Below are 25,386 nucleotides of genomic sequence, written 5' to 3' on the forward strand. Positions count from 1 at the left end.
CTGGTTTTGTGAAAGACCATTTTTCGTGGGTGGTGGGGGAGAGGGATGGTTTTGGGATGTTCCAGGCACATTACACTGATGCTCAGGTCCTGCTGTGTGGCCTGGTTCTGAACAGGCCCAGACCAGCACCAGTCCAAAGCCTGGAGGTGGGGACCCCTGCTCTAAGTAAGTTGAGTTTTTGGGGAGCTGGTTGTAAGTGGCTGCAGAGTCAGGCTGTGAACTTCCCAAAGATGCCCTTCCATTGCAAGTCCTTAATTGTGTGTATGCAGAGGGGTTTTTGACATTAGGGTCTGGGTTCAGGACCAATATAAAATTTTAGCTAGAATTCACGTGTGAACATACTCCTTCCCACCTCCATACACATTTGTGTTTGAACCGTGCCTCAAGTATACAAGGTTACAAGAGCTTACTGTTTATGGGCACCTTGAGAGCCTATGTGGCTCCCTGGAGGATATCCTGAGAAAATACTTGAAGGGTATGGCAATAAAGTTGACTTGAGCAAAAAGGTATGAGTTTATTGAGTTCCTTTAGCTGTGATTAAAGAGTGCCCCATTAGTCACAGAATATCCTATATGCCAGGTGATACTACAAATACATTTAATCCTCTTATCAGTATGGGTGGGTTTTTTTGTTCTTTTTTTAGAGGGTAGGGAGGGAGAGAGAAACATCAATGTGCGGTTGCTGGGGGTCATGGCCTGCAACCCAGGCATGTACCCTGAGTGGGAATCGAACCTGCGACACTTTGGTTCGTAGCCCGCACTCAATCCACTGAGCTACACCAGCCAGGGCTTCATCAGTATGTTTTACAAAAGGAAAACCAGTAAAGGCCAGAAACTTTGGTTTATCATTTGGTAGAAATGGTAGAACTGTGGTTGGTTCTCATTTTGTGCTCATCAGCTTTTTGCTTCTAGACACTCATCAGACCAGTAGTAGAGCTGCAGGTGTGGGGATAGGCCTCAATCTAGGCCCTCGTCCTATACATGACAGGCTATTCATACACTTTCTCCTGGACTCAAAGCCAGTGGGTCAAAGCTGGTGCCAGCCCATACCCTCTTTATCCCTGACTGCTGTCAAGGGCCTCTCCTGCAGGAAGAGAGGGATCAACAAAGCCAGTTCTTGGGGCAAAGGAGCTTGCCTCCAGAGAAGAGCTGGGCACCTGTGGAACAGGGAGGAGGCAGGTTGTTAGCAGAAGGTTTATGTACAGATTAACATCACAGGTTCTGGGGTTGGACTGCACTACCTTAGAGCCTAGGTGAAGCAAGTTAACCCCGCTGTGCTTTGATTTCCTTGTCTCTGCACAGTAGTTACCTCATAGGATGTGTGAGGGTCACAATCCACAGAAAGAATATTTGGTAGTGACTTGGCACATAGTGGCAAACAAAGCCTGGCTATTCCACACCAACCACATCCATGGCATCCCTAGCTCCAGTTGAGCCCTCACCGGAGGTGGGTATTGATACTCATGGGCACTTGCTGGATTGATCTCTGCCAATGCCTGGGCAGCTGCATCTCTTGCATTCACCAGCCGCAGAAAGAGCTCAGCCTGACCTACCTGGGAAGAGGTGAAATGGTACAGTATCTGTACCTTCGAGTTGGCTCGATCCCCATTTTCCACACTCACCTGGGGAATTCCATTCAGCTGTCCAAGGCTAAGGCTGGGGTCCACAGGAAGGGCCCGAAGTAGGAGACGCCAGCGGCCACTTAGTACCCTCTGATCCCCATCAAAGAGCACCACTGAGGCCCAGGCTTTTGGTTGTGGTGCCCTACCCCATGCCAGCCCCTGCCAGGCTTGTAGCTCACAGACCAAAGACACTGATGTTGAGGGTGGTAGCCTGAAGCAGTGAAAAAGAGGTGTGAAGCCAGAACTGGCTCTACTCCCTTCCCAGAACTTGGCCCTCAGAGCCAGATGAGAAAACACGGCAAGGGCATGAAAGACATCATCCCCACCTACTGACCTGGGTACAGGCTGCCTGCTGGCAAGGATGGCACAGCTGCCCATGGGCCCAGGAGCTGGAGGAGAGGGTAAGCAAAAGGCTGGGGGCAAAGCTGTGGTGCCTCCTGTATGCTGTCCATCTCGAGCCAAGCTAGTCATCAGTTGCACCCAAATCCAAGAAGCCTCAAGGCCCCGCAGGAAGTCATAGAAAATGACCAGGCCAGCCCTGGAAACACAGGTCTCTGAGCCTCTGTGCACTCCTCTCACCATCACCCCAAAGCCCCCTCTCGTTTCTCCAAACCAAGCTGGACCTTAGCCAGCTGTGGTGACCAAATTACACAGGATGTGAAAGGAGGGAGCAAGCCTCACCCAGGGTCATAGGGTGCAGGGCCCAGAACATCAGTTGTGGGCAGAACAAAGTGTGGATCCACGCCCAGGTTCCTGGTCATGGCTCCAGGAAGCTGCCACTGTGAGGAAGAGTTGAATCTCTAGAAAGCTTCCTAGGTGCCTATGCTTCCCCAGTTACAAAGAGCAGAGCTGTCCCCACCCCAAGCCTTGGTTCTCACAGTCTTTTCTGTGCCACCTGAGAATAAAATGCCTGCAGAGTGTGGAAGTGGTGGCAGTGGGGGAGCCACCGGTGGCGGGAGGCATGGGGGATCTTCCCTTCTTCTCAGGCGTGGGCTGGGATTGACCACAAACTGTGGCTTCCTGGAGCCTAGGAGCAGAGGAAGAGAAGGGCACCCGTGAGCAGAACACAGCAAGTAACTGGGCTGATAACCCTGCCGTGAGAGCCATACCCCCACACAGGGACACCTGGAGATGCACTGGGACACAGATGGGCACAAACAAGTGTCTCATCCCCATGCATGATCGCTCTCTAACCCTGGCCCTCCGGGAGGTCTGGCAGGGTGGGATGGAAGTGCTCACTGACCCCAGGGCGCCGAGCCTGCGCTCCTCTGCATCTGCAAAGCCAGGATTTCTGTCTCCAGGTGCTGGTTTTCAGCCTCCACGACAAGAAGCTCCCCAGATGTGGAACCTGCCTGCCTTCCTGTGATGAACAAGTCTGACCTGTCACCTTTGACCTCTGGTGACCAGCTTGGTCTGGCTCTGAGCAGCTCTCTGACTTTAGAACTCTCTGGACAAGGGTGGGCTTGTTAAGTAACATTCTAGTCACTGCTACAAAGGCCACCCAGGTTTTCTACCTCAAGGTTTTTGCTTAAGCAGTTTCCATGCCAAATATGCCCTCCCTCACCGCCCTTTTCTCCTTCCAACAATAGGACCACTGCTTCTGAGGTGTCCTCCTAGCTGCCCCCACCCCACATTCACCCCTGCGGGTCCGCGACCGCTGAAGCTCCAGAGCTGACGCCTCCATTTGCAACTGCCATATCTGGCCCAGAACGCCAGGGTCCCGGCCCCCACCTCGAATGTAGGCCTCTCGCAGGGCTCTAGGGAGTAGGAGACAGGAAGGCAAGAGCGTCTTTTCAATGCTGCACAGGGCTTCCCCGCACAGCAGTCCCAGGGCCCCGGACCTCGGACCTCACCCGATCTCCGCAGCCAGAGTCCCTGGGTTGGACTGCAGCACCGGACAATAGAGTTCTGCCTCTCGCATGGAGTTCAGCCCGGTCCTGGAGTGGGGTCGCTGTCACGGATCCACAGCTCTGGCCTATCCACCCCTTCCCGAACTCACACGTGCAGCCTCCCCGCTGCTTTCCGACCTACGTATTGTATTCATCCGGCCCCTCCCGGGCTCCCCAGACCCCGGCCCCTCTAGCAGGCCCACGCAGCGCAGCTCCGGGATCCCGCGCGCGGGCCTCACCTGGGCTCGGCCTGCAGCTGCTGAACGCGAGTTCCCAACACCTCTAGAGCCCCCCTGGTTCGCCCCGCCTCAGCCCGGAGTTCTCGAAGCTCCCGCTCCAGGCCTAACAGCCGTGCTATACCGCCCCTGGTCCGGGCCAAACCTTGGAGGCGCTGGTTCAGTCCTGAGTAAGGGACCAAGTGAAAATGGGTTAGAATAACTTCAGACCAAGGGAAGGGTCCCCGAGGGCCCCTTCCTCCCCTCACCTTCGCTGCGTAGCTCCAGAGCCCTGCTCTGTGCTTCCGTTTCTGCCACACGCCTTGTGTGGTTCCAGTGCAGCTCCCGCAGCCGCTCGCCGGGATTCCCAGCGGCCTCAGAGGTGGGACCCCGGGTCGGAGACTTTGAGTGCCCCCAGGGCCCCGCTGACTCCTTGGGAATCATTGTTATCCCGGGTTGCATTTCCTGCAGATACAGCCGCAGCCCCTGCACCTAGAATTACAGTAACGCTGCAATCTCCATGTAGGGTTAACCCGAGGCATTATCGATAGGTTTGGGGAGAATGCTCAGACTCAAGCCCGTGTGTACCTCCTCTGTTAGCCTCCTTAGAGCCGATTTGCTGGCCTCCTGGTCTTGGAATCCTTGGTGTCCTTGTGACACAACCTGGACACAGCGTGTGGGATAAGGAATCCAAGGGTCAGGGTGGCCTGAATAACCACCCAGGGCCATGGAGGGAGCCCCTTACCATGGAGCCTTGTGGTTCCAAGTCTTTCGAGGGCTGTGCTCCAAGTGTCACCTCCTGGGTCAATCGGCCTATGCAGAAGCGCTGAGTGTGAGCAGCCAACAGGGCCCAGGAGTGGAAAACCATGCCGCAGGACCCGCAGGGCAGGAGCCCGTGCTCCCCAGTGTGGGAGGCCATGGGATGGAACCCCTACCGTGACACAAAGCCAAGACCTGAAGAAGACAGGACAGAGAGTAGGGGAAAGAGAAAGGATGAAACAGAAAGCCAGAGGCAGAAAGGAAAGGCCTGGTTTATTGGGTCTCTACGGTAACGAGTTTGTTTGGGGAGGAGCCTTTAGCTCCCGACACAACCACAGGCCTGGGCAGGTCTGGAGGAATGGGTGTGGAAGGCTCCACCACCTTTGGGAGGAGGCCTTGGCTTGAAAAAAAATCACAAAGTCTGCTCCACCTCCTTGCGTGAGACAGGCAAGTCTCTAATGTGACACCTTGGTTTTTCTTCCCATATTAAGAAAATTGAGGAGAATAAACAGTGCCCCCTAGACCATCGGGCCCATGTGACACACTCCATCACTGATCACAGCCTTTGGCAGGGAAGTGTCATCTTTTATTTTTTAAATATTTTAATTTCACATGAATCACTATGTTTTTTAAAGATTTTACCTATTTTTAGAGAGGGGAAAGAAAGGAGAAAGAGAGGGAGAGAAATATCAATGTGTGGTTGCCTCTCACATGGCCCCCACTGGGCACCTGGCCTGCAACCCAGGCGTGTGCCCTGAATGGGAATCAAACCAAACCTGTGGCTCTCAGCCCATGCTCAATCCACTGAGCTATGCCAGCCAGGGCAGGGAAGTGTCATCTTGTTCATCCTTGCTTTGTCCAAGTAGATGTAACTAAAGTTTGTGTCATTCTCCATTCCTTGAACACAGAGTATGAGCCTTCTGCCAGGAAACCATGTCTTTTTTTTTTTTTTCTTTGCAAAAACCTTTGTTTCCATTTGGTTCAGGACATAGGAGAGGGCTCCAGGGTGGTTAAAAGGCTCTGTAGGGGCTGCAGGGAGAAGCTCAGGCAGAGCTTGACACCAGGGGAATGCAGAGGGGCCCCTCAGAGGTCTCTGAGCTCTGCAGGCTCCTAGTCATGTTTGAAGGGGAGCCTTTTGAAGAGACACGTGCCCACTCCAGCCTGGGGGCTGGCAGCCTGTGGAGGGTTGTCAGGTTGTCCCCCTTCTCCTTGATGAATTTCACCTCATCTATCAATAGGAAGTGGTCCTCCAGGAAGTTAAGAAATGGGGTCTTTGCGGGCTGAACCCAGGGCATGCAGACCCAAAAGGGCCAGATTCAGCTTCTTCTCCATGACCATAGAGGTTTCTGTGGTGCCCTGGATTTTATCCCACTCATTTTGGAAAGGCTTCTGCATGTCCTGAAAGAGGGTATTGCTGCCTTGCTTGTTTTATATCTTTAAGAGATGCTTGGTGCACTTGTGCTTCTCCTTAGCCTTCTTGAGAAGTGGCCTGTGCACTGCAGAGCCACATCCTCGCATCAAAATAGAAGCTCAAACAGAAGGCATAGGAGGCCTGCAGGTGCAAGTTAACCAGGTGGTTAATGGTGGCCTCCACCTTGGTGAAATTATTCTGACAAAACTGGGAGCTATGGCTGCTTGACAATAAGGGGTTAAGATTAAAAAAAAAAAAAATGAGCCCTGGCTGGCGTAGCTCAGTGGATTGAGCGCGGGCTGGGAACCAAAGTGTCCCAGGTTCGATTCCCAGCCAGGGTACATTCCTGGGTTGCAGGCCATAACCCCCAGCAACCGCACATTGATGTTTCTCTCTCTCTCTCTCTCTCTCTCTCCCTCCCTCCCTTCCCTCTCTAAAAAATAAATAAATAAAATATTAAAAAAAAATGGTGTTGGCTGGTCCCAAAGGCTGAGGATCACTAAGTTAATTCCTGAAAGTTGCAACTAGAAATGAGGTTGGAAGGTGGTGGGAGGCTGGAAGAAGGGGCATCACTGGGTTTGTTCTGTCCAAACATTGTTGAAGCAAGAGACAGATCTGCAGGACCTCTGAGCATACTTCCATGTCTTTGCCCTAGACTGAAAAGCTTTTCTTTGCACTGGGCTTCTCTGAAAGCAACTATAGTTTTTTCATAACTAAGTCCCATTAAGACTAGCAGTCTCTCCCTAACTCCCATTCTGATTCCTGTTTTTCTAGCTGGAGAGGGAAGATAATCATCACAGATCAAGGAATGAGAGTTCTGAGAAAATATAATGAGTCTATCAGATGAAGGAATCAAATACAGAAAGATACCCTTCACTTGACACCAGCCAGGGGCCATGTAGGCCCATTCCTCCTGGCCGAATCTCTCGACCACCTCTCGAAATATATGTATACATCAGAGGCAGGATTTCTGAACTAGCCCCAGGTTCTAAATAAAAACCCCTTTTTAAACAAGCCAGGGATTTACACCCTGATGTGACTGATGTGACTTAGTTGGACAGGCATCTTCCTGCAAAGTGAAGGGTTGCCTGTTCAGTTCCAGGTTGGGGCCCAGGCTTAGGCTGTGGAGTTCAGTCCCCACCTGGGGCACATGTGAGAGGCAGCCGACTGATGTTTCTGTCTCACATAGATATTCCTTTCCCTCTCTCCCTGCCTTCCTCTCTAAAAAATCAATCAATTAAATCAGTCAGTCAGTCAGTCAGTCAGGGACTTACAGTACTTCCGCTGCCCAACTCCTGCCATGGTATTTAAGGTCGAGTAAGGTGTGACCAGTACAAAGTATTTCCAAGTAAGAGATCTTAGTCCAGCTTAATTCCAAGTGAGAAAGAGAGTACATTTTTTGGAAATTTGTTCTGAGAAAGCTAGTAAGTGGCAAAGCCCAAGACCAAACAGGTGGGATTATGTTCATCTCAATTTCTCATTTCCAGTTTAATACTTTGCAACAGTTTGATAATACACTCACGTGCCACTTAACATGGGAATCTGTTCTGAGAAATGCCTCATTAGGTGATTTCATCATTGTTGTGGGCATCAGCGTATACTCACACAAACTGAGATTGTAACAGGGTGCAGCCAAGAGGGGAGCCCCAAAGAGGGATTTGTAATAGGGTCCAGAAGAGCTAGGAGATAATTGACTCCACACCATAGGGCCACACCTGCCCAGAGTGAGGGCAGCTGTGGCCAGTTGTGAGAGGAGCCGGAAATGGGGCTGAAGAGGAAAATTAGCGCTGGGATTTAAACGGAGGCACAGCAGCTATTGGGCATCTTTCTTTTTGGGACCACACGTCTGTTTAGGACTACGCAGCTTTGGGTCTTGGTTGGGACCATGAGGCCTTGGGTGAGAGTCAGGACCACGAGGCTTTGGAAGTGCTCCTTTTTGCCACATGTAGGGTGCCGGGAGGATTTGTGGGGAACTTTAGTTTGTGTTATTTCAAATGAATAATAAATTCCCTTTCTTTTCACTGATCTCTGGTATTAAGAGGCATCTTTCCTCAGGTGGCGGGCAAAACGAACCCAGATAGGTGGGGAGGAACCCCCTGTAGTCTGTAGCAAGATGGTATAGCCTACTACATGCCTAGGCTGCATGGTATAGCCTGTAGCTCCTAGGCTACAAACCTGAACTACATCACAAAATGAGATTAAATCAATCACAAGAGAAAGGAATCACATAATTAAGAGACATGATAAGCATGGTATGTATGAGGCTGCTGCCAGCATAATCTGGCTCAGTGCTTTACAGCACTTAAAAGTTTTATTTATTTATTTATTTTTACAGAGGGGGAAGGGAGCAAGAGAGAGAAACATCAATGTGTGGTTGCCTCTCACACGCCCCCTACTGGGGACCTGGCCTGAAACCCAAGTATGTGCCCTGACTAGGAATCGAACCAGTGACTATTTGGTTCACAAGCTGGCACTCAATCCACTAAGCCACACCAGCCTGGGCTACAGCACTTTTTTTTAAATAAGGAGAAAGAGCACACTCTTAAATAAAGATAAAAAGTAAATATACAAATATCCCTTGGTGTAGCTCAGTGGATTGAGTGGTGGCCTGTGAACTGAAAGGTTCAGTTACCTGTCAGGGCACATGCCTGGGTTGCCAGCCGGTTCCCCATTTGGGGGCAAACAAGAGGCAACCAATTGATGTTTCTCTCTCTTCCTCTCTTCCTCTCTGAAAATAAATAAAATCTTTTAAAAAAGTAAATACGTAAACAAGTCTTTTGTTACCCAGTATTAGGTACTGTACAGAATTGTATGTGCTCTACTTTTGTACAACTGGCAGTGTAGGTTTGTTTACCAGCATCATCACAAACACCTAAGTAATGTGTTTTGCTTTTGATGGCTCTTTCACTAGGTGATGGGAACTTTTCAGCTCCATTATAATGTTAGGGGGCCACTGTTGTACCTTCGGTCTGTTGCTGACAAGAATGTTGTCATGAGGCCATGAAAGTATTTCACTGATTCTTACTTTTTTTTTTTTTTTGTAAATTGACTTGAGAAACATCAACTTGTTGTTCCATTCATTTATATATTCATTGGCAGATGTTTTGGTAGTTTTTATTCTCACTTGAGAGAGAGTGGAAAGGAGGGGCAGAGGAAAACATCAATGGGAGAGTGGATTGAGCCCACAACCCAGGCACGTGCCCTGACTGGGAATTGAACCAGTGACCCTTGGGTTTGCTGCAGGCTGGTGCTCAATCCACTGAGCCACACCAGTCAGGGATAACTGTTGACATTTCAATTATGTGTCTTGGAGTGGGCCTCTTTGCATCCATCTTGTGTGGGACTCTCTGTGCTTCCTGGACTTGTATGTCTATTTCCTTCACCAAAATTCGGGACATTTTCTTTACTTTTTCAAATAAGTTTTTAATTTCTTGCTCCCTCTCTTCTCCTTATGACACCCCGGATGCAAATGTTGTACCTCTTTAAGTTGTCCCAGGGGTTGCTTACACTATCCCCCACCTTTTTTTGGATTCTTTTTCCTTGTTGTTCTGATTGGTTGTTTTTCGGTTATGTTCCAAATCATTGATTTGATTCTCGGCTTCATCAACTCCACTGTTGTTTCCCTGTAAATTATTATTTCAGTTAGTGTATTCTTCATTTCTGACTGGATCTTTTTTATGCTGTTGAGGTCCTAAGTTCCTTGAGCATCCTTACAACCAGTGTTTTGAAATCTGTATCTGTTAGATTCCTTATCTTTATTTCATTTAGTTTTTTTTTTTAAAGGTTTTTATTTATTTACCCTTAGAGGGGAAGGAAAGGAGGGAAACATCAATGTGTGGTTGCCTCTTGTGTGCTCCCCACTAGAGAACTGGCTTGCAACCCAGGCATGCGCCCTGACTGGGAACTGAACCAGCGACCCCTTGGTTTGTAGGCCACACTTAATCCACTGAGCTACACCAGCCAGGGCTTTTTTCTTGAGTTTTGATGTTCTTTTATTTGGGCTATTTGTTTGCCTCTTCTTGGCAGCCTGTGTGTTTCTATGTAGTAGGTAGACCTGCTTTTACTCTGTCTTGGTAGTGTGGCCTAGTATAGTAGGTGTCCTGTAGGGGCCCCATGGCACAATCTTCCCTATCAAGGCATACCCTTTGTGTGGGCTGAGTATACCCTGCTCTGGTAGTTGTGACTTGGGCTGTTGGCAGCAGTGGGAGGGATTTGACCAGGCCAGTCGGCTGCAAGGATTGGTTGTGACCACTTACCACTAAATTCTACCCTATGTGGAGGATCAGCTGTGCAGGGCTATGGTGGTGGTGCTCCAACATGAACTATAGCTGTCCACTGGATGCCCTGGCCCTGGGGTTTTCCCAGTGGTGCAGGCCAAGACCCGCCCACAACTATGTTATGCCTGGGCCACCCTGCCTGATCTATAAAGCAATCTGAGATGGCTGCTACTTGTGCTGGGCTTTGAGATTCCCAGGCAAAGCCCAGTTGTGAATCTAGGCTGGCTGCTGCTAGTGCCAGGCCTGGGGTTCATTGAGGCCAGCTATTACTTGTTTGATAGGATTTGAAGTTGTGAAGCCTGAGCCAAGACCAGCCATTCATATGGAAAAGCAGCCTGGGTGGGTGGGGAATGGAGCAGTCTGGAGAATCTCCAAGGCTGGTCAAATGGTGTTGGGCAGGTTGATGGTAGTCTCAGATACAGCACCAGCTTGCCAGCTCAGTCTGGATGTGCTTTCTTTGGTTCCCCAGTTGTGAGACTTCCATTCAAGTCCATTTCTGATGATTCGGAGTGATGGTTGTTCTATATTTTAGTTGTTATTTTGATGTGGTTGCATGAAGAGGTGAGCCATGTCTGCCTATACCACCATCTTGACGAGAAGTTGGCTGATTCTTGTATATATTCCGACTGGGATTGAACCAACAATTTTGGTGCAACGGGACAAGGCTCTAACAACAGAACTACTTCGCCAGGGCCTGTATGTATGTCACTGATTCTAATATGCAATTTTTTTAATGCTGAAATCAGGATTCACAACTAATGGAGTGTCATAATTTAACTGGTGAGTTTTCTTATTAATACATAAAATATATACATTCCATGAAATATGATAGTTTTTATTGCTCTATTTCAAACACTATTCCCACAGCTTGCACTCCATACTAGCTGAAGGGACTATAGTACAGTAAGGCAGAGCCCCTGCCTTCTTAACCTTTAGAATCTAAGAAATGTCATTCTAGTCTGTGGCTGGTACCCCTTCTGCAGCCCATACTTCAAGTTAGCATCTTTCTAACATGAAATCAGGCCTGTTACTTCTGCTGTTGTCCATTAGAGTATGATCTTGGACCTCCATATCCACTAGAGAGGATACAGGGACAGCCAAAGATTGCCAGAGTTAGTAAATACCTGTTGCCGAACTTCTGCCTGTCCATCAGATGTTGGCCTAAGGTTTCATTTTTAACATAACTGGTTATTCCCTTTCCTACTGGACTGGGCACCCCTTGCATCCCTCAGAGCCTTACGGAATGCCTGGGACACTAAAGAGCCTGAGTATTTGTTAAATGAAAAACCACCCTCCTCCACTGGTCACCTAGCCAGCACTGGCGCAAATCCTTTCCTCCCATGTTCTTATTTAGCAGGAAAATTAAGGAACAGTCCTTCCTTAAAATAGGTACACTGGTAAATACAGGGGTAGTGAGCAACAGCTTCAGGAAAGAAACTTTGGTTTCTGATTTTATTACTGGTAATTTATTGCACAGGTTTTTCTGCATCAAAAAAGAAGCTGCTAAAAGGAGAAACAAGTGTGTATGAAATTCAGAAGTTAGAGTGCCAGATGCATTTCCCCTAAAACAAAAACAAAAAACTACTCATCTAATTTTAAAGAAAACAGACTTCTTACACAAGACAATCCAAACTGATGCAAAATATTTATTCCAAGTTAGTTATTTTATGCAGTAGTTTCCCCCTCAAGACTTGTGATAACCACATCTTTTAAATCTGTAAATAATGTTATCAAAATAATCTTAATCTTTGAAATCTCACAAAAAATTTATATTTTACAATCCACCCTGAATATCAAGGCTGCAAGAATAACACATTTCCTATATCCAAATATTTTACAGCTGTACCCAAAAAAAAGGAAAAAAAAGAAAGAAAGAAAGAAAGAAAAAAAAAAAAAAAAAAAAAAGGAAACCCACATATACTTAGTTAAGGGCTAATGTTACCCGAGCAGCCAAAAATAAAATAAAATATACAAATTATTAGCATTAATTTAATACAATTATAACTTCAATAGTCACTTTGTCATTGACAATGATTGCTTGAGCACAGGGGTGAGTGCCCCAAGGGCTGGTGGGAGCTGTTGCTGCAGACCAGTGCCGCCTCCTCTCTGCACTCCCAGCTCCCACTTGTGCATCGCCCCATCTATACTGTGTGTGTGTTTTAAAAATCTTCCCACCATACGAATTTCTATTAAGCAGATAACAGGAAGAACAACAAAAGCTAAACAAGTCAAATCTCTCTTTGGGATATGATTATTTCCCTTGTGCATGAAATATTCAACAACATAAGAAAAGGAAAAGAAGATTTCTTTTGTATATTCCCTAAGCACACAAGCCGAGTTCATGGGTCAGATTTAACTGTCAACATATATATGCCTACTTCCAGGCATCGTCATCTGATGTTTCACTGCTACTGGTTTCCGTGTCCGAGTCCTCAAACTCTGCTTTACAAGTGCTTCTCCAAGGGGAGAACAGGCTGGAACTGCGGCTCTGCAAGAAGCCATTCTTCCCAAAGCCATTTCTTCTCAGCTGGTGTAAGCATGGGACAGAGGAAAAAGAACAAAAAGAAAACATCAGTATCTTTACTGGCCAATGGGACCTGGGAAAGCCAGGCCTCAATTCAATTCCAGACAGAATGTAGACGGACGACCTTCTAACAGATTCAAGTTTGGAAGCAGTGCTTATCAAACTTTAATGCACAAATGAATCATTTAAGGCTCTGTTTAAAATGCAGATTCAGATTCAGAATAACGGGTAAAATTTTGAGATTCTGTATTTCTACAAATTCTCAGGTGATGACAATGATTGGGAAACAGTTCTGAGCAGCAAAGTCTTTTGGTCAGCTTGTATTTTCGCTTTGTAAGACCCAACTGTTATTTATGCTTTAAATATACACCAGGACACAAGCTCTACAAGGTCTGTAGAGACCCATTAGTCTTGTCCATTGTTGTAAACCCTAAGGTCTGGCAACATTTTACTCAGAGAAAGAACCTAAGCATTTGTTGAATAAATTAAAATTCGGCTTCTTGGCTCTGACCAGAGTACCAGAGGAAACCCACAGGACTAAAAGCAGAGGGTGGGGCTGCCTACCTAGGAACTAAGGGCTCAGCCCATAACTTTGGAACATAGCCTTGTAGTCCTGGATAAGGGGTTAAAGCTTCCAGGATGAAAGAGCATACCATGTACTGAAATCCGCTAAGTATTCACCTGGTTTTTATATGCAACACTGGAGATCCCTATTGCCTAGGCAAATTTATTTAATTAGTATTATTCTAGAAAGAAAAACTATTTTATTAATTAAAAAAAAAAAAAAAAAAAAGTGGGCTCTGGGAACAGATGATTAGTCCATTCGGGCCTTCAGTGTCCTGGCGGTGATTTGTCCTTCTCAATGATACGGACGCTGACTCCCGTGCCTGAAAGCGCATCCATAGCATTCAGCATGGCTTGTGAGATGGTCTCATATAGGTGTTCTGGATCCATGTTAGGCTCCCAGAGGGACTCAGACACCCTATGTTTGTTTGGTGTAGGTGCCACTGACCACAGAGTCATCAGTCACTGGGGAAGCCAGTAAGGTTTAGAGAGCAAATGAAGGGCTTAAAGGTCTTCAGGTCCAAGCCAGCAATGACTGGCTCAATGTATAGGGGCCAAACCGCTTCTCATACAGGAGGTGGACCACCATGCTCATGAGGGTGTAGAGCTTGAGTTGCCCACCTTCCGTCAGCTCATACAGATTCAATGAGAACTTGAGGGGCTGGGCATCAGTAAGGGTACTGGTGGCTAGCCTGGCTAGGCTGATGTACAGCTGGTCACCGATGGGAAAGATCTGGAAATCCATGATCACCATCTGGGCTTGGATCCTGAAGTGCCTGTCGGCAGCGATGGCCACACAATTCCCCCCCTTCATGGCCATGATGACCCCTGTGTTATAGCACATGACTGCCTACTGTGTAGTAGGACCGCCGACTGCCACAATTCAGCAAACCTGCCATCTAGGCAGATTTAGATGTTCTTCTGTATTTCTACTATGGTAACTTGATGTTTTCTTTGCAAGGTCTTTTTTCACACTACACTAGGCTCCCAAAGGGCAATGACTGTCCTGACTCCTCATCCTCCTACTCATTAAATGGCCTCTATGAAAGGTTTATGACATACCTGCTCAATTTTCATGTGGAACTCTTTGAGCTCATCTTCTGTGAGGGGAAGATAATTCTCATCATTTTCAGGATACTCCTGCCATCCCATTGCTTTCAGTAACCTGGAGGAGGCAGGTCAGGCAAAGAAAACACGACAACTTTAAGCCCTAAGTGGGAAGCCCACAACTTTCCACAAAAACCTTTCCCGCCCAGGGACAATGGTACCCACTTGGAGGTTAGAGAAGAAACTTAGGTTTGTCTTTTCTCCCCAGTGGGATAAACTTTAATTATTGCTGTTTAGGTGCTTATGATTAAAAGGGGGATCTCCACAGTTGCTCCTTCCAGAGCATAAGAGCTACAGAGAAGAGAGAATAAATACCACAGAAAATAAGATAGCATTAAAAAAAAAGTGCCAAACTGCAAGGACCCTCTCTGTCCTTTAGACATAACAGAGGAATACATCTCATTTTTTGTCTTGTGAGCAAATTAGCACTTTCCACATGCACTGAAGTGCTCTTTCAATGTCATGGCATTATGGTCTCCTTCATAACCTTCCAACCCCTAAAGGTTCCTCTGGACAGGGACCTCCTTTCAGAAAGGCACTATCATGCGTGGCAGGCCCCACATGCCATCAGCTGCCCAGTGTTCAAGGCCCTCATTTAAAAAACAAGCTCTAGGCATGGGGGTCTCATCCTTCCCAAGGCCCCTTAAAGGCATCTTATGGGTAACTGTTCAGTTGGGCCAGAAGTGTCCAAGGAGAGAGTACAACAGTTCCAGGAAACAGGTTCCCCTTTCCCCTTATCAAGTGGAGCCATAAACTAAGTCTGAAACTAAGCTACACAAAAGAGAAGTGTGAGGCGGCTTGTCGAGTCTGTAAAGGAACACCCAATGAGAAACAGGCCAATTTGGGGCACACCAAGACAACATGGTAGGGTGCTTGTGGGACTTCTCTGTGTACGCTGCACTCAGTCTGAAATGCTGTCTTAAGTACTGTCCAGCTTCTTGCAGGCCACACATGTGACCTGATCCTCACATACCTGTGCTCTGCTTCCAGAGACTGTGAGAGGACCTCCCCTTCCTCCTCTATAGGGAGAGGAAGGCCATTCTGATGACAGCCTTCTTCTCCATTTTCCTTTGGTTCAGGTGTGCTGTTTTCTTCCAACTGCAATAAAGAAAAGAACACAGTTGGTTTAACAATTCTTTGTGGCAAGATAAGCAATCTATAGAACCCACGGAAATGCTTACAAGACAATTTCAACCCACAGGATTTCCCCATTTAAAAACGAGGACTTGCTCACCTTGCTAAGATTTCTAAAGAATACCAACTGGCTACTATCTACAGGTTATGTCAACTGTGGCAGAAACAACTAGACACCTATGCTCTTACATTGCAATAAAATATAATCTGTGACAAAAACTTCTGATTTACCAAGTTCTTACAGAACCGAACAATTCAAGATTTAAGCAGTGTTGCTGTGTTTAAAAACACCAAGTTCCAAGGCAACTATCATTAAAATAAGCCCTAGTTTGACATCTGTTGAACAATGGATTAAACCCACGCTACCAGACTGTCACTCTTAAGACACTTCTCTGTATATTAAACCCCCCCGCCATATCTTTCTTCTAAGACAAAACACCCTCCCCATACACATGTAACATAGGAAAACACCCATGTTGCCCCAGAAAAAACCCTCTCTCTTACATCCTCCAGCTTGTCACAGTCTCTGTTCTCTGAGAAGTCTCCATTCCGGTCATCCTTCAAAGTCTTTAGGAACTCGCTTTTCCTGTCGGTAGTTCGCCGGGTCAACTTGGTCAGACGAGACGAGCTGATCTCAATCGGAGGGGTGGTGCTGGACGGACTCTGTGCAAACACCACAATTAAGTTGCTCCTGACAGTAAACAGCAAGAACTGGGATTCTCTGGGTCACTTCTACGTGGTACTGATTTTCAGAATCTGTTCATCATTTCATCTTTCACCAAAAAGCAAAACAAAACCCAAAAAACTATCCTTTTCATTTAAACAGTCTTCAGCCTTTTTTTTTTTTTTAAACAAACAGATAAGGCTGAATGGCTTATATAGTATCTATTTAATTTTTCTAATACAGACTGACCCCGGTCTACTACAGAACAACTACCTCATCCAGCTACTGCCCATCTTTACAGGCTAACGGGAATCACCAGTACACAAATGAGTTTGAGTTAAGCAGAACCATAAAGGAAATAGAGTTAGAGCTGTGCACATCACATTGCATATCTCAGTAAAAGCGAATGGGAAATGCCAACCTTAGAAAAGGCCTTCCCTTTATCCTCACTCACCTCTTTGGGAGAGCTTAAAATTGTGCTACCAGCCAGCACTACTGGTTTGGTAACAGAGATTGGACTGGTAAAAGCAGACTCCCGGCTAGAGGAAAGGGATCCTGATTTGTGTTCCATTCTGTTAGCTTTCCATGCACTGGGCTACATGGGAAGAAAGAACAAATCAGTCAAAACACATGCAGACAGAAGCTAAGCCTGTAAGATCAAAAAGCAAAGAGAGTAATGTTACATGGAAACACGAGTACCCTGAGCTACCTGTTTCAACATGTTTGGGAGGTATGCAACCTCTCAGACACTTGAAATAAAAAGGAAGATGGAAATCAAAAGATCCACAGGACATTAATAGGTGTTTCTCAAAGAGAGAACTCTAGTTCAATAAGCCTGGGAGATGCTGGGGGGAGTAAAGTTGAATAGGTTTCTTTACCATGTCACTTCTCAAAGCATTTAACTGTACATGTGAATTGAGGAGCAGATACAATACACAGCATTTTCCAAATGTATGACCCCAAAATATTCTTTTATGGTGCGTTGTTAACCTTGATGTAATCCTGACAGCCTGGGGAAAAAAGCACACCAGAAACATGCCGTTTCCCAGGGACTTCAATGGCAGGAGGGGTAGCTCCAGTCCAGGGTAGGCAATGCAAATGGCGGGACAATCCTGTTTGGTCCAGAGGCCCTTTTTCTGCTCAGCCCCGTGGGCCCTGGCCCCAGCGACGATGGTGCATAGCTGGAATATAGAGTCAGTCACCCTGCCTAAGAACAGGGAAAGCAAAGCATGTCAATGGAGTGAAGCTGAAGTAATTGAAAAACACCTTTTTCTCCAGAAAGAAACAATTAAAACTGAAACACCTTTATGACAAAGGAACGGTCTGAGTAGAAAGAATTCTTTCTTGGTATTAGAGAGGATATGCTAAGCTTTAGGAAGGGAATTAACTGCTCATCTACCATGTACAAGACGTTTATCATACTGTTTTATTTAACCCAATTAGGTATAGTTATGACATTGACTTTTTACAGAGAGGAACACTGAAGAAAGTTATGCACTTTGTCCAAGGTCACTCAACTAGTATGTGATATATTTTTCACAAAAAGAACACTCAGGAAAATTAGATAAGAGAGACAGATAAGATTATTTTTCTTGCTGAAAACTCTGAAGATGCTGTTTATGTCAGGTTAAATTATCCACAGGGTACTTCGAAGTAGTACGAAGGTTTAACAGGCGGTGTGTTACGTGCAATAGGATATCCCATCTCTGCCCAAATTTATTCCAACTTGACTTTAATGTTCAGTAACTCAAACACTATGCTGCTCACTCGAGAAAACCATTATGAACTATACCTTTTTATTAGAGGAATTTTATGTAGAAATACATGAACGTGAACCATTGTTTTCTTTTAAAAATGTGCTCTCTTTTCCTCCAAACTCCCACTCAACTCCAATTTTCTATCTCAAATGATGATGTGCCTTCTCCAACTGGATTGAAAAGCAGAAATCACTGAATGCAACTCCCCCCAATTCCTTCCTTTGAACCATAAGTTCCTTTGGCAGCTTCCTCTCCTCTACCAATCTGTTAATTGTTTGTTTTCTTTCCTTTAAGAATTTATCAATGTTTTCCTCCCCTGTATCTTAATTTTTTTAAATTTATTTTTTAGAGAGGGAAAGGGAGGGACAAAGAGAGGGAGGGAGAAACATCAATTGGTTGCCTCTTGCATGCCCCCAACTGGGAACCTGGCCTGCAACCCAGGTGTGTTCCTTGACTGGGAATCAAACCGGTAACCTTTTGGTTCTCAGGTCGGCACTCAATCCACTGAGCCACACCAGCCAGGGCTCCTTTGTATCTTTAATTACCTTCTTGCAAGTGCTTCCATTTTTTAATTACAAACATGCTAGTCCATTTTATTTAAGTTGTGTATAGGGACACACACACACATACACAACCAAACAGATTTATCTTCCCTTATACTATCATCCTTTTATTAACTTTTCAATCTAAGCCAGTACTCACTGTTTTTCACTTCATTATTAGTCACTAATTCCCTGTAATACTTTCCTCTATTCTCATTTTAATAAACCAGCTCTTTCAATAAATCTTGTTCTATATATTACATTCAAAGGCCAATTTTAAAAATCTGGTTTTGGAGAATGAGAGATAATTGTTCAAATCCATTTCTCTGTTCCTCTTTCCCTTCCCCATTCCTTGACGCTTCACTACATTCTCCAGGGGTCTAGCCTCACTGCTCTTCTGTTCCCAGGCAAACTTCATTAGGAAAATTGGCTATTTGTAACTTGTAATGGTTAGTATTAAAATCATGTTGATAGTATGTAAAACTGTATCTCTACCCCTAAGCTTTCTCTTGAGCTTTTATAAAGACCCTCATGATTTGGCTTAAGTCTTACTACCTTCTACCACTTTCCCACTACCAGCTACATTTAATCATGCGACCTTTCCCAAACACAGCATGCTTTGACTTTTTATTTTTGGTAACAATAGTTCCTACTGGGCTTAGAATGGCCCAACTTACTTGCTCCCTAATAAATCCCTGTTTTAAAATTACCCTTTACTGACTACTACTACTTAGAAAGTGTTAGTACTACATATTCCAAGTATTATTAAAACTTTAATTTTAGCCCTGGCTGGTGTAGCTCAGTGGACTGAGTGTGGGCCTATGAACCAAAGGGTCTCTGGTTCGATTCCCAGTCAGACCACATGCCTGGGTTGCAGACCAGGTCCCCAGTAGGGGGGCGTGGGAGAGGCAACCACACATTGATGTTTCTCTCCTTCTCTACCTTCCTTCCCCTCTCTCTAAAATCAAATAAATGAATGAATGAATGAATGAATAAATAAAATAAAAACCCAAAACTTTAATTTCATTTACTGTTTTACCACAGTTACGTGACAGATATAATTACTTTCTTTTTAAAAATCTTTATTGTATATATTTTATAAAGACTTTATTTTTAAGCCCTGGCTGGCATAGCTCAGTGGATTGAGCGCGGGCTGGGAACCAAAGTGTCCCAGGTTTGATTCCCAGCCAGGGTACATTCCTGGGTTGCAGGCTATAACCCCCAGCAACCGCACATTGTTGTTTCTTTCTCTTTCTTTCTCTCCCTATCTCTCCCCCTCCCTCCCTTCCCTCTCTAAAAAATAAATGAAATCTTAAAAAAAAAAAAAAAAGACAAAAAAGACTTTATTTTTAGAGAGAGTGAAGAAGAGAAACATCAACTGGTTGCCTCTCATGCATCCCCTACTGGGAACCTGGCCCACAACCCAGGTATGTACTCTGACTGGGAACTGAACCAGCAACCTTTTGGTTCGTAGGCCAGTGCTTAATGCACTGAGCTACATTAGCCAGGGCATACTGCATTTTTTAAATACTACCTTTTAGTTCTCTTATACTCCCCACTTTGCTTGTTTTTAATCATTTCAGTTTAAGAAAATTAAATAACTTGCTCAAAATCACAGCCCAGAGTGTTATGATGTCTAACTACAAAATCTCAATCCTCAACTTCCCCTCTCCTTTCTATGCTTCAAGATGGGAGGCATTCTGGGCAGTGGAAAGAGCCCTGATTTGAAGTCGGACAAACCTGGTTTAAAGAGTCCAGACTTCATTAGCTACCCAACCTCATTACATAATTTTCTATTTAGGACCAGGAGTAAATGTTACAATGTATGTAAAATGCCTAGTCAATATCTTGGAACATTGTAAGGTGTCAACAAATGGTAGTTGTTTCCTTTGCCACTTCAAAACCCAGTTGATCTTATTGGTAAAGACTCTGAGGATCCTCTCCAGGCAGATGGGCACAGTTACTATCTGTCTGTTTACCAGACAGTGAAATCTCTGAGATTATCTTGTGTCTCTAGTAACCCACAGATTTTAGTATATAGATACTCAATGTTTAGTAGTTGTTTGCTGAACACCTAGAGAAAATGAACGGATGAATCTTCATCTACTTACTAACCATCCTAGTCATCTTACCTCTTCCTTCCTCCAACATCGCACATTCAAAGTACCCAGAACCACTTCCACCTTTTCCTGAAACTGATCTTTCTCACTTCTCTAACTCCAGTGAAATGGTCCCATGGTTATTCCAGTTTCTCAGGGAAGAATATTCAGCTCCCCCCCCCTACAGATTTTATTCATTTCTAGAAAGAGGGGAAGGGAGGGAGGAAAAGAGGGAGAAACACCCATGCAAGAGGAACATTGATTGGTTGCCTCCTGCATGAGCTGCAAAGTGGGACTGAACTTGCAAACCAGGCATCAAACTGGCGATCCCTTGCTTTGCAGGACTATGCCCAACCCACTGACCTTCACCAGCCAGGGCTCTTCGCCTACTTTTATCATCCCTGTTCACGCTTCATTACCTTTCAGAAAGACAACAGCAGCAGCCTTGAGATTCCTTTTCCAATTTTTAGTCCCTCTTCACCTTAGTCCTCCACAACACCAGTAAACTGTTCTTAATGAACCATGTCATGACTTTTATCCTTGCCACTTCACTCCCTGAAAATTTTTGAGATCCTTGAGAATATGAAATTGTCTTACTCACTTTTTATATTCTCTTATCTAACAGAATGCTTGTAGACATTTCAAATGAAGTAACACTTAGGAAAACTCTTTATATAAAACTCTTAAGGAATGGAACAAACATAAAGTGGGGCCATGTGGACAGTAACAGCTACCATTTATTAACACTTACCATATGCCAATTTTAAGTACTTCATAAAATTTTCTCATTCCTCTAAATATCCTTATAAGACATACACTATTACCTCTATTTTACAGATGACGAAATGGAAACTTAGAAGTTGCCCAAGGTCTTATCATTAAGGATGTGCAAGTGGAATCTGTCTATTCCAAAGCTCTGCCATTAATTTCTATGCTACACTGTGAATTCATGTTCTTTCCTTTCCATGCGAGAGGAACAAGTACCTTAAACCCTTTTCAGAAATAACTCCACTTTTCAGTTTTATTCCCATTATTTCTTCTTGGGTGATAATCCTTTAAAATGACCTCTTTCAAGTATATTTCAGGTTGTCTTCAGGGGCTTCTTCCGGAAGATTTTCTTCATCCTTTCACCACCACCCATATTCTATACTTCCTTTTACTGCCAGGTCTCAGAGGTGCTGTTATCTCCACTCCAATCCACACAATTCCAGAACCCCCTGAAATCTTCTCTCGACCCTACACTACTTCCCCCAAACCTCAACTCAATGCTTACCAAAAACTTTCAAACTGCTATGGTCAAAATATTTTTGTTATTTTCCTTAACTTGTCATCTGCAATTGACAAGTATTGACAACCTTGGCTGCTATCCTAAAACTCACCCACCCAGATTTCTTTGGTAGTAAAACAATTTTTCTATGTCTGAATTACAATTTCTCAGTTCTCATGACTATCTTATTTTCCTAATATTTTACAAAATATAAAATAGTTCCCCCAAGTCTTATTTTCCCATTCTTTACTCCTCTTTCTCTGCTCTTGGAGATCTTATCTATCCTGAAAGCTTCGTTATCAGTAGGATAATGATCCTCAGTCCTGGTATTTCTCCAGTGCTATCAGGAGTAATTAAAATGATTCATTCTTTAGTCTTCAAATATCCCTAGTGTTTTCTAGTTTTGGAATTTTTATTTAACCACCTCTTCTCTTATAATTTGCATTACTCGTATAGATTCTTCTGCCTACCTAAATGTGGACCATCCTTCAAAGGTCAGTCAAATTACAGTTTTTCAGTAAAATTTTCCTAGATGGTCATCGTCTGGACTAACCTTGTTCCTCAGCATTATGTAAACAGTATTTAATTTAGTTATAACAACTCTGTTTAGGATTTGTCATTTTAATTCACATATATGTATATATATATATGACCTTTTATATCATAGTATCTTGTCAAATGAATTAAACTTTCAGCTCATGGTAAATCATGACCAATGTTATACTTCTTTGCACTGCTCATTAGCACCAAACACAGCGCTTACACTGTGAATTCTCATTACTTGTTTTCTTACAGAGGCTGGAATTCCTTCAAACAATTATTATGAGCTTTTGTGAGGAAGCTAGGGATAACAAAGATGAAGAGGATCTGAAACCTGCATTTAAGATTACAACCAAGTAAAGAAATAAAATCAAAGCCAATTAAGTGTTGTAGAGACTGTGATAAGAGACAGAGTGGTATTTAATCACAGAGATATATGGATTAATTAGATCTTCAGATGTATGTGATAGAAAAGGATTCACAAAGGATGACATGAACTTGAAGAATGATTTCTTAGGTAAGGAGAAAGAAGGGGGAGTAAAATGTGAAAGATGGATTGAGCTTAGGCTATCAAGAACTATATACACCAATACTGAGGAGTTTGGACATTGTATTATCAGATCATGGATTGGCACGGTATGACCCATGAGCCAAAGACCACATTACCATGTGTGACCAGCAAAGCCTAAAATATTTATTATCTGATCCTTTACAGAGAAGTTTATCAACCCCTGCTAAGTAGATGGTTCGGAACCACTGAAGGGATTTAGGAAAGAACATGGCATATTGAAGGATGATCATTCTGGCAGTTTTGTGGAAGATGAACAGAAAGATGAGGAAATAGAAGTATACACAATAGTAAAGGTGGGATGACAAAAACATAGGACATTAGAGAGAGAGTAACAGGGACTTTATAATTTTTTGGTATAGGGAAAATGAATAAAGAGACAAAAAGCAATCAAGATATTCAGCTACACGGTCAGATGGATGTCTGTGCTATTAATGGAAACAGCAGAAAGTTTATGAGATGAAGTTAATGAAAGAGAGACCTACTAAAAATTCAGCTGGTGGCAGCAGAGTTTGGAGAAAGATGACAATAGAACACATATAACGAGTTCTGAATATCTGGTGAATGATTCAACCAAAAAAATTATAAATTTACTATTTTCCGGATTTATTCCCAAACCTCTGCCGTATAACTTTCTGACATGGATTCCAAATCCTACCTTGGAAGGAGGTGGTGCAGGCTTAGGAACCAGGTTCTTATAGACACTTGGAACCATGTTTGACAATTTGTTCCCATTTGCAGGGTGCGATCCGGGTGAGGTGAATGCAGCAGAGAAGGCAGCAGCAGGATCTTCTTTGGAAACTTTTTTGATGACTAGCATTTTGGAGGTTTGCTTGGCACCAGGTGGGTTTTCTGTGAAGTACAACCATGGAGAAATAAAATAATGTCAAAATTACTGGTTAATGGAGAGCACAGTTAATAAGAAGGCCCCTCTTTCAATAAAGAGCTGACACTTAACAGATACTCTCAAAAGTGACACTACTTGAGAACTGTACAAAGAAATGCCAGTATATTAAGCCCTTGATTCTAAATTCATAAACCAACGAGAAAGCCTAAAGATGTTAGCAGTGTACCACACAGGTACAGACCCAACAGTAATATATCCAAGGGTGACAGCTCCTGACAGCATGGGAATAGAGACGAGGGAACTGGGGAAACTGCCATGTGACCTACTGTTGAGGAAACTGGAGCAGACTATGAATCATAGTCTGAAGGGGAAATGACAGCAACCACCCTTAGCTCTAAAACTCAAGATCCAAACCCAGTATTTAGATAAAACCTTCTCAATAAGATGCCTGGCTACTAAACATGTCTAACACAGGCACTAGGAGAATCCAATTTGTAAATGTCAAAGATCTCAAAACCACAGGTCAGGTTTGGTTTGAAATACACTGATTTGTCTATTAATTTATAAGGCTAGATGTGTGTGAGTACACACACACACGCATGTATTTATTTTCTCCTTGCCCTATATAATAAACATCATTAATAACTGCCAAAAAAAACACAAAAAAACCAGCAATTGGAACCTGGCTAAACAAAATGGACTATAAAATGTGGTATTATATACCCTTTTAAATAACATTTCAGAAGAAAAATCATATGGAAGACTGCTTAGAATACATTGTTATATTTAGGAGACAACAATAAAATCAATTCAACTGTTATAAGCAAATTTGCAATGTTAATTAAAAATTACTTCCTGTAAACTTTGTATTATTCTCCCTTTGCCTAAAATGTACTTCCAAGTTCAGGGCTATATAAGCTCTCAGCTGTCTGTGTTATGATTCCACTACCATATACATTTCAATGGTATCTTGGGGAGCAGAGTAAGAGTTAATAGATGTTAGTTACAGTGTACAAACAGATGAGATGAGAAACAAGATAAAGAAACAATTAAAAAAAGAGAGATGAAGATTTTTTGCTCCTCTCCCTGCTATGAAAAATTTAAAGTTATGCCTTTAAAATGGCAAAATCTACCTACCCCACACTCCAGAAGGGGTCCCAATAGGTCTGCATGGTTGATTCTGTTTGCCAGCTTCTGGATTCAAAGAAGGCTAGGAAAAAAGGGATATTAATGATTGAAACAGAAAGCTAAGCAGTTTTGCACTTTTTGCAAAGTAGCCAGCACCATGGAATCTATCACATAATTGTATCAGCAGCACTTACTTAATGCTCTGATCAGAACTAACAAACAGATAAAAGATGCTGAAATGCAAAATCAATAGATCTTATGTTTATGTTAGATCTTATGTTAGGTTCTCTTGGGTCTAGTTTTCTTTAATAAGATCAAAATAAAAATAATAGACTAATCGTGCAATTTATCTTTACATAGGACATGTATGCCAAATAAGGAGGCACAGAAAGCTGAATGAAGAATGTGGATCGCTTTTCACAGACTTGAGGAGGACAATCTGTCAGTGAAATGTGTAGTAGTTACCACCTTTC

At 44.0% G+C, this 25,386-nt stretch overlaps 2 protein-coding genes and 1 pseudogene across 8 annotated transcripts in view; all 3 read right to left on the bottom strand.

The window, feature by feature from the left end:
• Window positions 1–1,054: 1,054 nt before the first annotated feature.
• On the bottom strand, window positions 1,055–4,644 carry CCDC17 (coiled-coil domain containing 17). Of its 2 annotated transcripts, none has more exons than XM_045859774.1 (13): window positions 4,471–4,644; window positions 4,314–4,388; window positions 3,995–4,190; window positions 3,750–3,912; window positions 3,475–3,558; window positions 3,260–3,378; window positions 2,865–2,981; window positions 2,500–2,648; window positions 2,303–2,394; window positions 1,956–2,159; window positions 1,622–1,832; window positions 1,442–1,552; window positions 1,055–1,156 (listed from the first exon to the last, which is right to left on the bottom strand). In XM_045859774.1, the coding sequence occupies exons 1-13, from the start codon at window positions 4,642–4,644 to the stop codon at window positions 1,055–1,057; spliced, it is 1,797 nt and encodes a 598-aa protein (XP_045715730.1). The 2 variants fall into 2 exon arrangements, with proteins under 2 accessions (XP_045715730.1, XP_045715729.1); XM_045859773.1 differs by having other exon boundaries at window positions 3,995–4,217.
• Window positions 4,645–11,798: 7,154 nt separating this feature from the next.
• The window catches only part of GPBP1L1 (GC-rich promoter binding protein 1 like 1), a 44,480-nt gene continuing 30,892 nt past the window's right edge, over window positions 11,799–25,386 (bottom strand). For all 6 annotated transcript variants that reach the window (XM_045858670.1, XM_045858668.1, XM_045858669.1 and 3 more), the window contains 7 exons: window positions 24,923–24,995; window positions 23,597–23,790; window positions 16,620–16,760; window positions 16,006–16,164; window positions 15,341–15,465; window positions 14,323–14,425; window positions 11,799–12,699 (listed from right to left, as the gene is read on the bottom strand). In XM_045858670.1, coding sequence (XP_045714626.1) covers window positions 12,547–12,699; window positions 14,323–14,425; window positions 15,341–15,465; window positions 16,006–16,164; window positions 16,620–16,760; window positions 23,597–23,790; window positions 24,923–24,995 — 948 coding nt within the window. In that variant the 3' untranslated portion in view covers window positions 11,799–12,546. The remainder of the gene's footprint in view (window positions 12,700–14,322; window positions 14,426–15,340; window positions 15,466–16,005; window positions 16,165–16,619; window positions 16,761–23,596; window positions 23,791–24,922; window positions 24,996–25,386) is intronic.
• LOC123831623 lies at window positions 13,511–14,270 on the bottom strand (annotated as a pseudogene).

The sequence above is a fragment of the Phyllostomus hastatus genome, unplaced genomic scaffold (assembly GCF_019186645.2).
Source record: "Phyllostomus hastatus isolate PE091 unplaced genomic scaffold, TTU_PhHast_1.1 phas_scaffold_182, whole genome shotgun sequence".
Taxonomy (NCBI): domain Eukaryota; kingdom Metazoa; phylum Chordata; class Mammalia; order Chiroptera; family Phyllostomidae; genus Phyllostomus; species Phyllostomus hastatus.